The sequence below is a fragment of the Triticum dicoccoides genome, chromosome 4A (genome assembly GCF_002162155.2).
Source record: "Triticum dicoccoides isolate Atlit2015 ecotype Zavitan chromosome 4A, WEW_v2.0, whole genome shotgun sequence".
NCBI classification, from domain to species: domain Eukaryota; kingdom Viridiplantae; phylum Streptophyta; class Magnoliopsida; order Poales; family Poaceae; genus Triticum; species Triticum dicoccoides.
Window position 1 is genome coordinate 573945894 of NC_041386.1, and position 13065 is coordinate 573958958.

The 13065-nt window shown below is 41.7% G+C and overlaps 2 protein-coding genes and 1 long non-coding RNA gene across 3 annotated transcripts; 1 reads left to right on the forward strand and 2 right to left on the reverse strand.

Moving 5' to 3' along the window:
* The first annotated feature begins 30 nt into the window (after positions 1–30).
* On the forward strand, positions 31–7180 carry LOC119286861 (serine/threonine-protein kinase STE20-like). Its single transcript, XM_037566329.1, has 7 exons — positions 31–1502; positions 2962–4255; positions 4449–4728; positions 5425–5532; positions 5651–5929; positions 6324–6467; positions 6573–7180. The coding sequence occupies exons 1-7, from the start codon at positions 479–481 to the stop codon at positions 6759–6761; spliced, it is 3318 nt and encodes a 1105-aa protein (XP_037422226.1). The 5' UTR covers positions 31–478; the 3' UTR covers positions 6762–7180.
* A 2438-nt stretch (positions 7181–9618) lies between these two features.
* LOC119289176 lies at positions 9619–10531 on the reverse strand. The gene is made up of 4 exons (XR_005141448.1): positions 10215–10531; positions 10057–10114; positions 9791–9843; positions 9619–9689 (listed from the first exon to the last, which is right to left on the reverse strand). It is a non-coding gene; the product is annotated as an uncharacterized LOC119289176 (long non-coding RNA).
* A 390-nt stretch (positions 10532–10921) lies between these two features.
* On the reverse strand, positions 10922–11826 carry LOC119283676. Its single transcript, XM_037563121.1, has 3 exons — positions 11458–11826; positions 11176–11388; positions 10922–11083 (listed from the first exon to the last, which is right to left on the reverse strand). Exons 1-3 carry the CDS (start codon positions 11770–11772, stop codon positions 10922–10924), a joined length of 690 nt encoding a protein of 229 aa, XP_037419018.1. The 5' UTR covers positions 11773–11826.
* Positions 11827–13065: the final 1239 nt, after the last annotated feature.

The following is a 13065-nucleotide window of genomic DNA, read 5'->3' on the forward strand; positions in this document are numbered from 1 at the left end:
CGCCTCCCGCCCCCCTAGTCCACCCCTCCCTTCCTCCTCCGCCCCGCCCTGCCCTGCCTTTGCCTGCCGCTCCCCCCCGCTCGCGGCCGACCGGACGGGGTTGAGGCTGGGGCCCAGGGGACGGCTAGGATTTTCCTCCCGCGACTCGACCGCCGCCGGGCTCCCGCGGATTCGTGCTTCCTCACTCGCTTGCTCGCTCCGCGGAGCGCCGCTGCGGTTTCGCTTCGCCCTAGGGATTGGCTCTTTGCTCTTCTTCTTGCTGTCGCGGAAGCGCGGCTCCGGGGAGCTCCGGGGCTCGATTCGCGGGGCTTTCGGCGGCGCGGCGGCGCATTCTGTGGCCTCGCAAGTCCCCGAGGGCTCGAAGCTTCGAATCGGCCGATTTGGCCGGGTCCGGGCTCTGCAAAGCGCGGCCTTTTAGCTTGGCGGCGCCTCCTGCCAAGCATTCTGCCCGGTCTCGCTGCGGATATTGGAGGGAACCATGGCGGAGAACATCGATCTGGTGCTGGAGTTCCTCAAGAAGAACCGGTTCGCCAAGGCCGAGGCCGCCCTCCGCGGGGAGCTCAGCGCCACCAACGGGCAGAGGCGCGCGGCCGAGCCCTCGCCCAAGGAGGAGGACGAGCGGGACGGCTCCGAGGCGGGCTCCACCGCAGGGCCGAGAGGCGCCGCTTCTTCCGTGAGGAGCGCCGACTCGTCCAGGGAGTTCATTGTCAAGGAGATTGATGTCGGAGGCCTGGCGAATGGATCTGATGGGAAGAAGGGGCTGGGGATTGGCCTGCCTCTGGAGAACAGCAACACAGGGGATCTGTACCCGTGGAACTTCAGCATTGCCAACAGCACCGTGGAGCAGCTGGCCGAGCTTCTGGTGTCAGAGGAGGTGCCAAGGCATCGCCGCACATCGTTAACTGAGAAGAGGGACCGGGGTGTTGGGACCGAGCAGCCTGGTCCGGTGCTGGAGCAGAAGGTTTCGTTTGGAAGAGGGAAGGGGAAAGTTGACACCGTGGGGAGAAGTGAAGTCAGTGAACCAGGCCATTCGAGTGACAAGAATCTGGTCCCAGAAAAGGAGGAGCCCTTGAATGGCTATGCAGTCAAGACGGTGCTTCCATTTCCTACAGAGATCCCGTCGTCTAGTTACCATAGTGCGCACCAGGATGGAAATGAGAGGAAATATATGAAGAAGAGCGTCAATGCCGATGGTTCGGGAAAAGCAGCAAAGAGGCAGCCTGATGAGGGGAGCAGGCAGTATTACTCAGGGAAGCCCCAGAGTATTGTAGACCACGTTGCCGACCGATGCTTCGATCTGCAGCTCATGGGAAATAGCCAACGTGAGGAGTTTCCAAAGTTGCCTCCTGTGCGGCTCAAGTCTGAGGATAAGCTTGTTAATATGAACTGGGAGGAGAAGATCGATCATCATGGATCTGGATCCAACGACCCTAGTACTGACCATGTCTTTATGATTGGGTCTTATCTTAATGTTCCCATTGGGCAGGACATTACATCATCAGGTATTTTGTTTACAAATTTGATAGTGACATGGCAACATGATCATCTTTTAATTACAACAGTAGCTGCAAATTGATTCTACCTTACTCTTGAGCTGCACAGCAGATTGCTCTGTGTACATATTTACAAAACCTACTATATTTTTTTCTACAGAACTGCGACTGTGTAGCTCATACCTACCACAGGAAACTGCAACTTTTAGTACATTTGGCCCTTCTTTGTGTGAACAACTGAACATTACAAAGATTTGTAGAAAATTGTGCACATTACAGCATCACAATTAGGAAGATGACTATACAGGCACTAGTTCGAGATATTTATTCTATTTTTCTTTGTCTTGAACATGAGCATATGACAATAGAAATTGTGAAGTCTCTTACGACTTGAATGGTTTTGTTTACAGTTTTAATGAACTTGTAACAATTGTCCACTTCGCTTCTTGGGAAGTAATTGTTCTAGAGTCATTGCCGTTGTCCCCTTTTGTGAACTCTGCAGCTTTATTTTGTGTCGGTTTGTGCCAAACTTGTTTGTTTATCCTTCTAATTGTCTATTGAGCGAATAACAACTCTCCTTGACCTAGAAGTTGTCCAGACCAAATCACCAGGATTGTCATCTTGGTTCTGTAGGACAGCAAGCTTGAGATAACATGATTTGTACTGTATATGCCTTTGATAGAGAACAAGGACATCAGCTGAAGCAGGTTATTTGTTAGAGTTCTTGTGTGGAGAGTTTTTTGTGACAAAATAAAAATCACATTTTCTGACAAAACTCTGCTTTTGTTGAAGTTTCTGGACAGACATATTAGCCTGTATCCTTGCTATGCTACATACTACATACAATTGTCTGATCCTTCAGTAATCATGCATGGTTTGACGGCATTATCACATGAGCCAAATGAGAGACCTTTTTTACATTTTAAGGACACTTGCCTTTAAAGCATATGACCTTTTATATATTTTGGCAGCACTCTCATATGCCATACTTTTATAATTGTGTTCTGTTCCTTCTTTTTCCCAAAGGAATATTTAGTGGTCATCTTATGTGAGATTTTTAAAATTCAAAACTCAAGTCTTCTGGAAACTTTGATCTTTGATAGTATCAGTAGGCAAATTGAATCTTTGATGGTACGTCTTTTTCTTTGCATTTGAAGGGCACTTGTCTTTTAGAGCATATGCTCTTGTAAAGGGATATGTACCGCTCATTTCACATTTTCCTGTAGATCTTATGCGAGCTAAAAGAGAACCCAGGACTCAACCTGTGTGAAAATTTCATGTTTGATAGTATGGATATTCAAATTTGCAACAGTGAAATGTTTCTTGCTCTAGGATGAAAATACTGAAACTATATAGGAGTGTTTTCCCATGCTTCAGAGCTGCTATAGTGCTCTACTGTATGTTCACTTATCTGAGTTTGGCTAATCTTTTGGCATTCAACACTTGACCTACATGTTAACACATTCAGGTGGAAGACGCACGGTTGGCAGTAGTTGGTTATCCGTCAGCCAAGGCATTGCAGAGGATACTCCTGACATGGTTTTTGACACACTTGGTGATGATTTGCTTGAGTATCCAAATGAGTATTGGGACTCTGATGAGTATGACGATGACGACGATGTTGGCTACACCCGACAACCAATTGAGGATGAAACTTGGTTTCTTGCACATGAGATTGACTATCCTAGTGACAATGAGAAGCCAACTGGTCACACAAGTGGCGCTGATCGACATGATCGTCCTACAAAGGATGATGACGATGACCAATCATTTGTTGAAGAGGATTCTTACATATCTGGTGAGCAGTATTTTCATGGGAAAAACATCGCACGGATAGGTACTTCGGAGCGGCCAATAGGACATGGGATTCCTGATAATGATATGATAGCCCAGTATGATGGTCAACTTTTGGATTCAGAAGAACTAAATTTGATGCATTCTGAACCAGTATGGCAGGGTTTTGTGTCACAGAATAGTGAACTAGGCATGTTAGGAAATGGGAAATTCCTTAATGATTCTGCACGACCTCATCCTGATGACCCTTTTGTTGAGGATGATCAGCACGGTTCAGTCAGGTCAATTGGTGTTGGTATAAGTAGTGATGCTGCTGACATTGGCAGTGAGGTGCGTGAAAGTCTGATTGGAGGAAGCAGTGAAGGGGACATAGAATACTTCAACGAAAGTAATCTGAGTGTTAGTGGAAAGAGACACTCTCAGCAAGAAACGGAAAAGAAAAAGGTTAATGCGAATGGAGCCAAACAGGACCAAATAAACTATGATATCCAAAAGGGCAATATGCCACCAGGAGCAGCTTATGGTGATGGTGGATTTTCTTTTCCACCGCCACTGCATTCTGGAAAAAATGCTGAATCAGATGTTAAGTCTTCATGGTCAAAGAAGGATGATTATTCAATCAATGATCCTGATGACTGTCAAAATGGCACGGTATCAGATGATACACTTGCCACATGGAAGAAAAGGAACAGTGTCTCTTCCCTAAGGAGCTCTCGAGATGAAATGACTTCTGATGTTGTTAGATCAAGAAACTCAAGCGCATCGTCTGCTCTGAACAATACTTATGATGAAGTGGAGGAAACAATGAATGCTCGTCATCAGAAACTAGATGATGCACAAGAAGAGGAGACCGGTACCACGTTAGATGACGAGGAAGCAGCAGCATTGCAAGAACAAGTAAGGCAGATAAAGGCCCAGGAGGAAGAATTTGAAACTTTCAATCTGAAGATCGTGCATAGGAAAAATAGGTATCTTTTTTAGTCCTTGATTCCTTGATTGCTCTTTTTTATTCCTGATTTGTGTTAAGCTTAAAAGGAAATGGACAGGCCTACTTCTCTATTTGTGCTTGGTGTTTACATTTAGAATGGAACAATGTGTATTTGTTTCTGTGTAAAGATGCTTATTTACTCTGACATTTATCTTCTGTAAACTTTAAAACAGAACTGGTTTCGAAGAAGACAAAAATTTCCATGTTGTTCTCAATTCTGTTATTGCTGGTCGTTACCATGTCACGGAGTATTTGGGATCAGCAGCGTTCAGCAAAGCTATCCAGGCACATGATTTACACACAGGAATGGACGTGTGTGTTAAAATCATTAAGAACAACAAAGATTTTTTCGACCAGAGCCTTGATGAGATCAAGCTTCTGAAATATGTAAACAAGCATGACCCTGCGGACAAGTACCACCTTCTGCGTCTATATGATTACTTCTACTATCGGGTAAGTATGAATATTTTTAATCTTTTCCTGATCCCTTCTTGGTCTCATTTAGTTCTCATTGAGCGTATACTTTTTTCAAGTTTAGGGTTGAGATATATGTTCCCAATTATTTTACTGAAGCATTTTCCTATTTTTTTTACTGAAGATGCATATATGAACAGTACATTATGGTAATTTGAGATCTTGATTATAAGCTGTTAGTGTTAATTTGTTGATACATTTATTTCGTTTGCTCAACAGTTTTTCGCCTTCTCTTTATAAACATTTCCTCTAGTTATCTTGGCATTGATTTCTTGTGTAGATTAACATTTATAGTTCCTACGCATTAAGGCTGGGTTGGAGATCCTTGTGCCATTTGATCTATTAGAATTGTCATATTTGTTGGTTTTTGCAATCATTCACATTTGCCAAATGATCTAATCCTTTACCCTCAGTCCGTTGCATCTTGTAATGAAATTTGCCATGTTTGGTGTTGCACTTGTTTCAAACACAATTGGAGGATTATTTGTTGATACTATGAAGGTCTAGGAGTTGAGTTTATTTTGTAAATAAAAAAGGCTTTGAGATTCTTTGTCAAGTCGATTCATTAGAATGATTGGGTTGCTATCTTTAGTCATTGTCAAATTTAGATTAGGGTGTCCTGTGACGAAGTCAGCTCTGTTTTCTGTCAAACTTACTTGAAGTATTTGTTTGCAGGAACATTTGTTGATAGTTTGTGAACTTCTGAAGGCAAATTTGTATGAATTTCAAAAGTTTAACAGAGAATCAGGAGGCGAGGTTTACTTTACGATGCCAAGATTACAGGTATCATTAAGCTTTATCACCAATTAATGCTGATTCAGTATTTTCGCTAAGCAATTGGACATGAATCAACTTTTCATGCTGGTAATTGATTTATTTCTTTGATGGATCCGTTTTGCAGTCAATAGCCATTCAGTGTCTGGAGTCACTGCAGTTTTTGCATGGACTTGGTCTTATTCATTGTGATCTGAAGCCAGAGAACATATTGGTGAAGAGCTATAGTAGATGTGAAATTAAGGTCATTGACCTTGGCAGTAGCTGTTTTGAGACTGATCATCTATGCTCATACGTTCAATCGCGATCTTACCGTGCACCTGAGGTTATACTGGGCCTACCTTATGACAAAAAGATAGATATATGGTCACTTGGATGTATTCTAGCAGAACTTTGCACTGGGAATGTAAGTGACTATCGCATGCTGATGATTACCGTTCTTAACAGTTATATTTATTGTCATTCTTTCATTGTTTGTTTCTGTAACAATCTTTTAGTGACATATAATAGAAAGAGCCTGTAATGCAAACCCACAGTTTAATCACATAAAAGGAGAACTTTTCTTTCAGCGCATATTTCTTTAATGTCTTTACCATAGATCTATGTTTCAGGTTCATTAACAGTACTAGTAAATGAGACAATTAGAAACTATATATCTCATTAACAGAAGCTATTTTATTTTTCTTTCGCCTGTCTCTATGTTATATGTTTAGTTGTCAACAGTAAAATATATATTTGGTGTTTCATCTTACACATGCAGAATATGTTAGCTAATCTTTCTATTGGTATATGCTCTTCAGGTTCTTTTTCAAAACGATTCTCCTGCGACATTACTTGCACGTGTGATGGGCATCATTGGTTCCATAGAACAAGCTATGCTTGCACAGGGGCGTGATACTTATAAATACTTCACAAAGAATCACATGTTGTATGAAAGAAATCAGGTTTGAACCCTTGAGCCATGTTTTTTTCACTCCGACACACCTGATTCAGATTCTTCCTTGAAATAGTATCGTTTCTAAAATAAGTCGCAATTGACTTTGCTTCAGGAAAGTAGCAGGCTAGAATACTTGATTCCAAAGAAGACATCATTGCGGCACCGCTTGCCCATGGCTGACCAAGGTTTCATCGAGTTTGTTTCATACCTTCTCGAGGTGAATCCGAAGAAGCGCCCAAGCGCCTTGGAAGCATTGAAACACCCGTGGCTTTCTTTTCCTTACGAGCCAATATCGTCATGACACGGTTGCTGCTGCTGGATCATCATGTTTGCACCATATTGAGTGCCTTAATCATCTGTCTTGGCACCTAAAGCAAGCACCATGAAGTTTTGATGGATGAAATCTGTTCTAGCACGAGCCACCCATGGAAACAAATGTTCAGGTTTAAGTGCGATCCTGATTCAAACCGATTAGGATGTGACGCCTGCCTCTGGGATGGTCTTTTGCTCCCTGTACTAGAAATGCCCTGTGTTGTGGTGTAATATAACTCTGGGTTTTGTCTATTGTCTGGCTCCAGTATAACAGGCCATTTGGTTAGGTACATTTTGAAACCCATTTTTCTTGTAGGAATAGGGCTGTCATGTTGTACATGGTGTGATTATTATTGTCCAACCTTGTGGTGCCATGCTGTGCACGTCTATTCTTATGGTTCTTCTGTACATCTCGCGCCATCAGGTGCTTGTTCTGCAGGGAAGCATGATGCCCGGTTTTACACATGCTATTTTTAGTCTTAGGATTGGGCCAAAATTCATCTTTACCGTTCCTGCCCTACCTTCTTTTTAACATGCTGGGGATTCGCAGAAAATCGAGCTGTGAAACTCATGCGAAGATCTTATTTGATCTTTTTGAAAAAGTTTGAGTTTTGATTAGTTGTTTTTCAACCTTACCTAAACCATTCAGTTTCCATTATCTGCAGCATGTATATAGAGGCGTGTTTTGTACTGGCATTGATACGTAGGGACGTGATTTGTATTGACGTTGATATGCAGGCACGTGAACAGTTTGGCTTTGTTTCGAACTCAGGAGTACAAACACGTGGTTTGTCTGGAATTCGACACGCAGAAGTTGTGGAGAACAAACACGTGGTTTGTCTGGAATTCGACACGCAGAAGTTATGTACGGAACGGTTCTGATGCTCTAAAGTTCTGCTTGATTAGACAGAGAATATAAGGCCTCGTTTGATGGAGAAGGTTTGAAGAGGATTAGAGAGGAATATCCCCGCAGGGCCCAGAATTTCCAGAAACCTGCCAGCCCATTTGATTTGCATGTATTAAACGAGCCAAACCACTCCAATCCCCAACAACCCCTTCTGACCCACGCGGCTCGGCTCAACAGCCTCGCGTAGCCTCTCGCGGAACGAGAACCCATCCGCCTCGCAGCTCGTTTGTCGCTGCCGCTCGCAGCAGCTCCTTCTTGGCGAGAGAGGAGGAAACAACATTACCCAATTCTCTGAAATCCCCACCCCTTTTGGGGCTAGAAATCCCTCTATATCAAATGAGGCCTAAAAGATTGCGTCGAACTTCTCGAATGGAAACACAGGGCTACATTTGGCAGCTCAGTTTTTTCTGGAGTTTCAGAGGAACACCGTGTTTTTTTAAGGACATGGCAACTTCGAATGTTTTTATCGCAAGTTTAGTGACGTGAGAATGATAACTTTAGTTGTCAAGTATGACAACTTTTTTTTTGGATGGCAAATTGAGGTTTTTAATATGTTTTTCTTTCGTCTGGCAAGTTTATAGTTGTAAAAAACGTCATGGCCGAAGTGCTTCGTGCCACACACATACCACTTATCGTTTGGGTTTAAGAAGCCACAGTTCAAAATAATATAATGAGTTTGATATCAACAAACACCGTAATTTCATAAATTGTTGGGTTTTAGTATTTTGGGCCCAACCTCAATTTTCTATTTTTTTCTAAACAAAACTGAAAAAAAGGTGAGGTCTTATGGAAACAGAAGTATTCATCGTTTTATATGTGTGCTTGGTTGTGTGCAGTGTGAAGCACCCCAAGTCACAACATTCGTTTTTTCCCATACATCTCACAAAATAAAAACCCGTTTTGGACGTGACATCCCGAATAGTTTTTTCGTTCCGTCTCAGAAAGGTTCAGTTTTGGGAAGTGACATCCAGAACAGTTTTGGGCTTGTTCAAACTTACACACATGTTGCGAACCAATCTGTGGTTGGATGGTTAGAGGGACAGTGGTATCCTCCGTTCACCAGGGTTTAAGTCTTCGTGCTCGCATTATTTCTGAATTTATTTTAGGATTTCAGGCGATGCATTTTCAGTGGGAGAAGATGTTCCTGTCACTATTAGAGACATGAGTTTTAGCCACCAAGGTGATCGGTTGCTAAAGGTACAAAATTGGTGGCTAGTGGTCTATTGGTACCAACACTACTTGGTCGCTTCGTGGTGGCTATAGTCTAGTCGCTATAGATATTGAGCGACCAACATTGAGAACCCTGGTCACTAAATGTCATATCAATAGCTACCAACCAAATCTGGTGACTAATGGCATCTAGGGACCAAGGGAGACTTGGTGACTGATGACATCTAGAGACCATGGACGACTTGGTTGCTAAAAATGTACAGCAACCATGTACATGGTTAGTGGCTAGAGATATCAAGTGACCAGCCAAGGCTTGGTGACTAAAAGAATGTAGAGACCAACTACATGTTGGAGACTAGACATCTTTTGTAACCAAAAAATTGTAAACCTTGGTAACTACAGGCATGAGAAAGCAATTATATCATAGGTACAATATATTGTCACACGCTGACATTTGCAGTATGCAAGAAATCTCAGAATTTTAGACATTTGGCAGTTCAGAATCAACATTCAGAAGTTCAGAATCAACATTTGTAAACTTATGATCCAAACATTACATGCTAAACTGAATTTTGTTTTGCAAGTAGGAAATACCACTCTAGCATTTGCCGGGGATTAACTAATAGAATGACTAGGTAAGGCAGAGAATTAATCGGCAATGCAATGTGCCTTTCTTGAGATGTGGTAGCAGGCACGAAAAGCAGGGAAAGTGCAGCATTCAATCGTGTCGGCCAGGAGAATGCACTGCAGGAGCGTGTTTGGTTGGTGAGGTAAACAACATAAAATAAAGCTAGCAACCTGATCATGAATACCTGGACCCTCCATCCGACACCAGAGAGCCTGTGATTCACAAATTTGGACCATCAAGATTAAGATCATGAAGAAATTTGCCAAATCACATAGTATTTTGATTGTTTGAAGGAGAGGCAAACTGACCATACCATTGCCATCAGAAGAAGAAGTTGGAGCAGGTCTATATCCTGGCCTCAAATGACTGTTGAAAATGTATACATGTATTACTAGCTATACATTGGAATTTGTAAGTCCATATATTCATGATGAGTATCTTCATTTTCTGTTACAGAATTATTAGCAAGAACTATCTTGATTAGAAGATCTCGATACCAAGTACACTGCTATATCTAAGCAAGCTGCAGGTGTAGGAGGCATCATCTAAAATACCAGAGCATGGGAAAAATAACATTACCTTGCAAATGATCTTGGAAAACTTGACATCCTTTCTACAGTGTTAGATATCAGCGAACCTGTGGCAGAAATTGGAATGCTTTATAAAAGGCAATATGCTACATGTATTTTCAGTGAATAAAAAATGCCAAAAATAGTTGAGATTGATGTGTTGCATACCTATTCCGTCAGATGGCATTGGCCGCTCAGTTGTGAAACCTAGCCCTATTGCACTAGTGCCGTCCATAGGAGGTGAAATGCCAACCAAGTTAGACACGACACTTTGTAGCCAATCGATCTTCTTCTGTTGAGCTTCAAGTTGAGATTGTTGAGCCTCAATTTGAGTTTGCTGCGTAGCAACAATCTCCTTTGTAGAGGCCAATTCTTCCACTACATGCTGAGTTGAGCTTGATGCGCTTGAGTAAGCCCTTCTATTTGGTTTTGGTCCATGACCCCGACCTCTGACGTAACCATATGCCTTACCTAGCACATGCTCGCAAATCTGTTGCACTGTTAAAGGTACTTCACCCTCCTCTATAGGTTCCTTTTGCTTCTGCAACATTTCTTCCTGCATTAATAATTATTTGTACCTATATCATGCACATCTTCCTAATAATAGTGCATCATCTAGTTCTGCCATCACTACTACTTAAAAGTACAAGAACCATTTCTTGCTCTCTAGTTCTCATTTGTATCTAAGTATTCCCATTGCTTAATCTCTCTCAACAGAAATTAATTTGTTACATGGTACTTACATGTTTATTCCTGGCATCTTCTGATGCCCATCCCTTCTTATCACTAGAGTAACACTCCTTATATAGTCTGATATCGCCACAATTCTGATAATACAAGATTCAAAGTCAAAAGACATGAATATAATAAGACAGCTACAAGTTTTGATATTCCGCTTTCACCACAATTGTGACACAAGATAAAGATAAGTAATAGTGACTTACTAATTCATGTTGAACTGCTACAAATGACTTTGTTCCCTTCTTGTGAACATAAGGTAGGTTTGAGCGGTTAGCCTTCCCAATTGTGGACCGTTTCTGCATATGGTAGTTTTTTGTAAACAAATAAGGCAGGGTCAAGTGATAAGATAGATGCAAAACTGTTGACATCCATTCAAAGACTACCATACCTTAAATTCTTCTGTTTCAAAATGATCACAGAGCCAAATCCAGTCTCCAACTCTATTATCAATAAGGGGAGGATATGGATTGCTTCTAGCATCATCACCAGATTTTACATAATGTTCATAACACTTGTGACGAAAACTTTTGTAGCTTGAAGAGAATAGCAGATCCACACAGCCTTTGATATGATCTTGGGTGAAATCAAGATTGAACTTAAGCTACGAAGAAAGAACTCAAAGTTAAAACTATACATATTCTAAGTTAGAAAGTTTGATAATCTTACATACCTTTAGAAGTTCATACAACGGCTCCTTATCATCCTCAGTCAGACTATGCCACCCGGCACGTTGGATAGGTGCATGGTACCGTGTAAGAAGTCCAATCTCTCTGGAAAGTAATTCATTATTTTCTCCAATAGGTCTTCTCTCTTCGGAGATGGTCAAGTTTAGTGGATGACCTGCCCTTTTGATCAAACGCTCCAAGCCCTTTCCCTTATTTATCCCACGTACCTTCCTGGATTTTGATGCTGAGGTACTCCCAGAATGTTGACCTTGAGATTGCGGGGCATTTCTTGGTGGCCGGACTGTTCGTCCAGGTCCCATCTGCCATAGAATTAAAAGAATGGAACAATACCCAGATTGTTTATATTAGGAAGATAGGGAAATTAGATTTGCTACGTCAACAGAAATAAACCACGAGTTACATAGTAATTACATATATTGTGGCAACATAAATAAATCATAAGTATCAATAATAATTCGAAATAACCTGAGACAGGACATATATAGTCTAATATAACCTAAAACAAGATACATATAGTCTGATATAACCTGAAATAGGATACATATAGTCTGATATACACTGAAATAGAACACCATTATTCTAATATAACCTGACACGGGACACATGTAGTCTAACATAACCTGAAATAGGAGACATATAACCCGATACAACACATAATTATTCTACTACTCTGGTTCCTCTTCAGAATTATCCTGAGAGACATGGCTCTCCTTCAAAGATGCCAACTCTTTTGGATCAGTAACAATTTCTGGTGCAACATCATGTCGACACGAGATATTGCCTTCAAAAGTTTCATCTATGGAAACATTGGTAGCTTCCTCCTCTTGAAATGCAATATCATCGCTAGCATCATCTTCATTGACTTGATTCCAAACCTCTGGATCAAAAAGATGGCGATGCGGAGCCTTCTGCACAACTAGCCAATCTCCCTTCAATTTTGTATCACGTACATAGAAGACTTGGCTCACTTGACTAGCTAGTACAAAGGAGTCATTTTGGTACCACTTGCTTCCTGTATTAACACTAACAAAGTCGTCATCGATCCTCACAGGCTTGTTACTCTCTAAATCATACCATTCACACTCAAATAAAGCAACATGTCGATCATTGGGGTAATCCAGGACATATATATTTTTAAGAATACCATAATATGTGATATTTTGCCCCTTATGTTGTCCCTCTGTGCATACACCACTGTTCTGACTTTTACGACCCTCTTCACGCTCCTTTGTCAAGAATCTAACACCACCAGCAATGCATCCTGAGAATCTGTGTACTCTCTTATGCGGTCCAATTGCCAATGCATACAAACAGTCAGACACTAGGGATGCTCCTTGGTTGCGCAGATTGATCACCTAAATTCCACAAGTAATGCAAGTTAACTCATGGAAGCCATTGCCTGGATTGTTCTAGCATGATTGGCGAAGCCATTGCAAGTTAACTCAAGTAATAGCATGGACTTACTCTTTGGCGCAGCCATGAACCAAACTGTTCACGTTGCCTATTTTCAATATTATCTGCACCTTCAACCAGTAGGGCATCCTCATGCTCACTAGAAAGAAATGTCGAGGGATGAGTTTCTAACTAGTTGA

Excerpts from the sequence above, each read along its gene's own strand:
- LOC119286861 (XM_037566329.1), top strand. The coding sequence starts at position 479 with ATGGCGGAGAACATCGATCTGGTGCTGGAGTTCCTCAAGAAGAACCGG. Across the intron at positions 1,503-2,961 it reads GCAGGACATTACATCATCAG|GTGGAAGACGCACGGTTGGC; the intron begins GTATTTTGTTTA and ends TAACACATTCAG. Across the intron at positions 6,468-6,572 it reads TGTTGTATGAAAGAAATCAG|GAAAGTAGCAGGCTAGAATA; the intron begins GTTTGAACCCTT and ends ACTTTGCTTCAG.
- LOC119283676 (XM_037563121.1), bottom strand. The coding sequence starts at position 11,772 with ATGGGACCTGGACGAACAGTCCGGCCACCAAGAAATGCCCCGCAATCT. Across the intron at positions 11,389-11,457 it reads CGTTGTATGAACTTCTAAAG|CTTAAGTTCAATCTTGATTT; the intron begins GTATGTAAGATT and ends CTTTCTTCGTAG. Across the intron at positions 11,084-11,175 it reads TTGAAACAGAAGAATTTAAG|AAACGGTCCACAATTGGGAA; the intron begins GTATGGTAGTCT and ends TACCATATGCAG.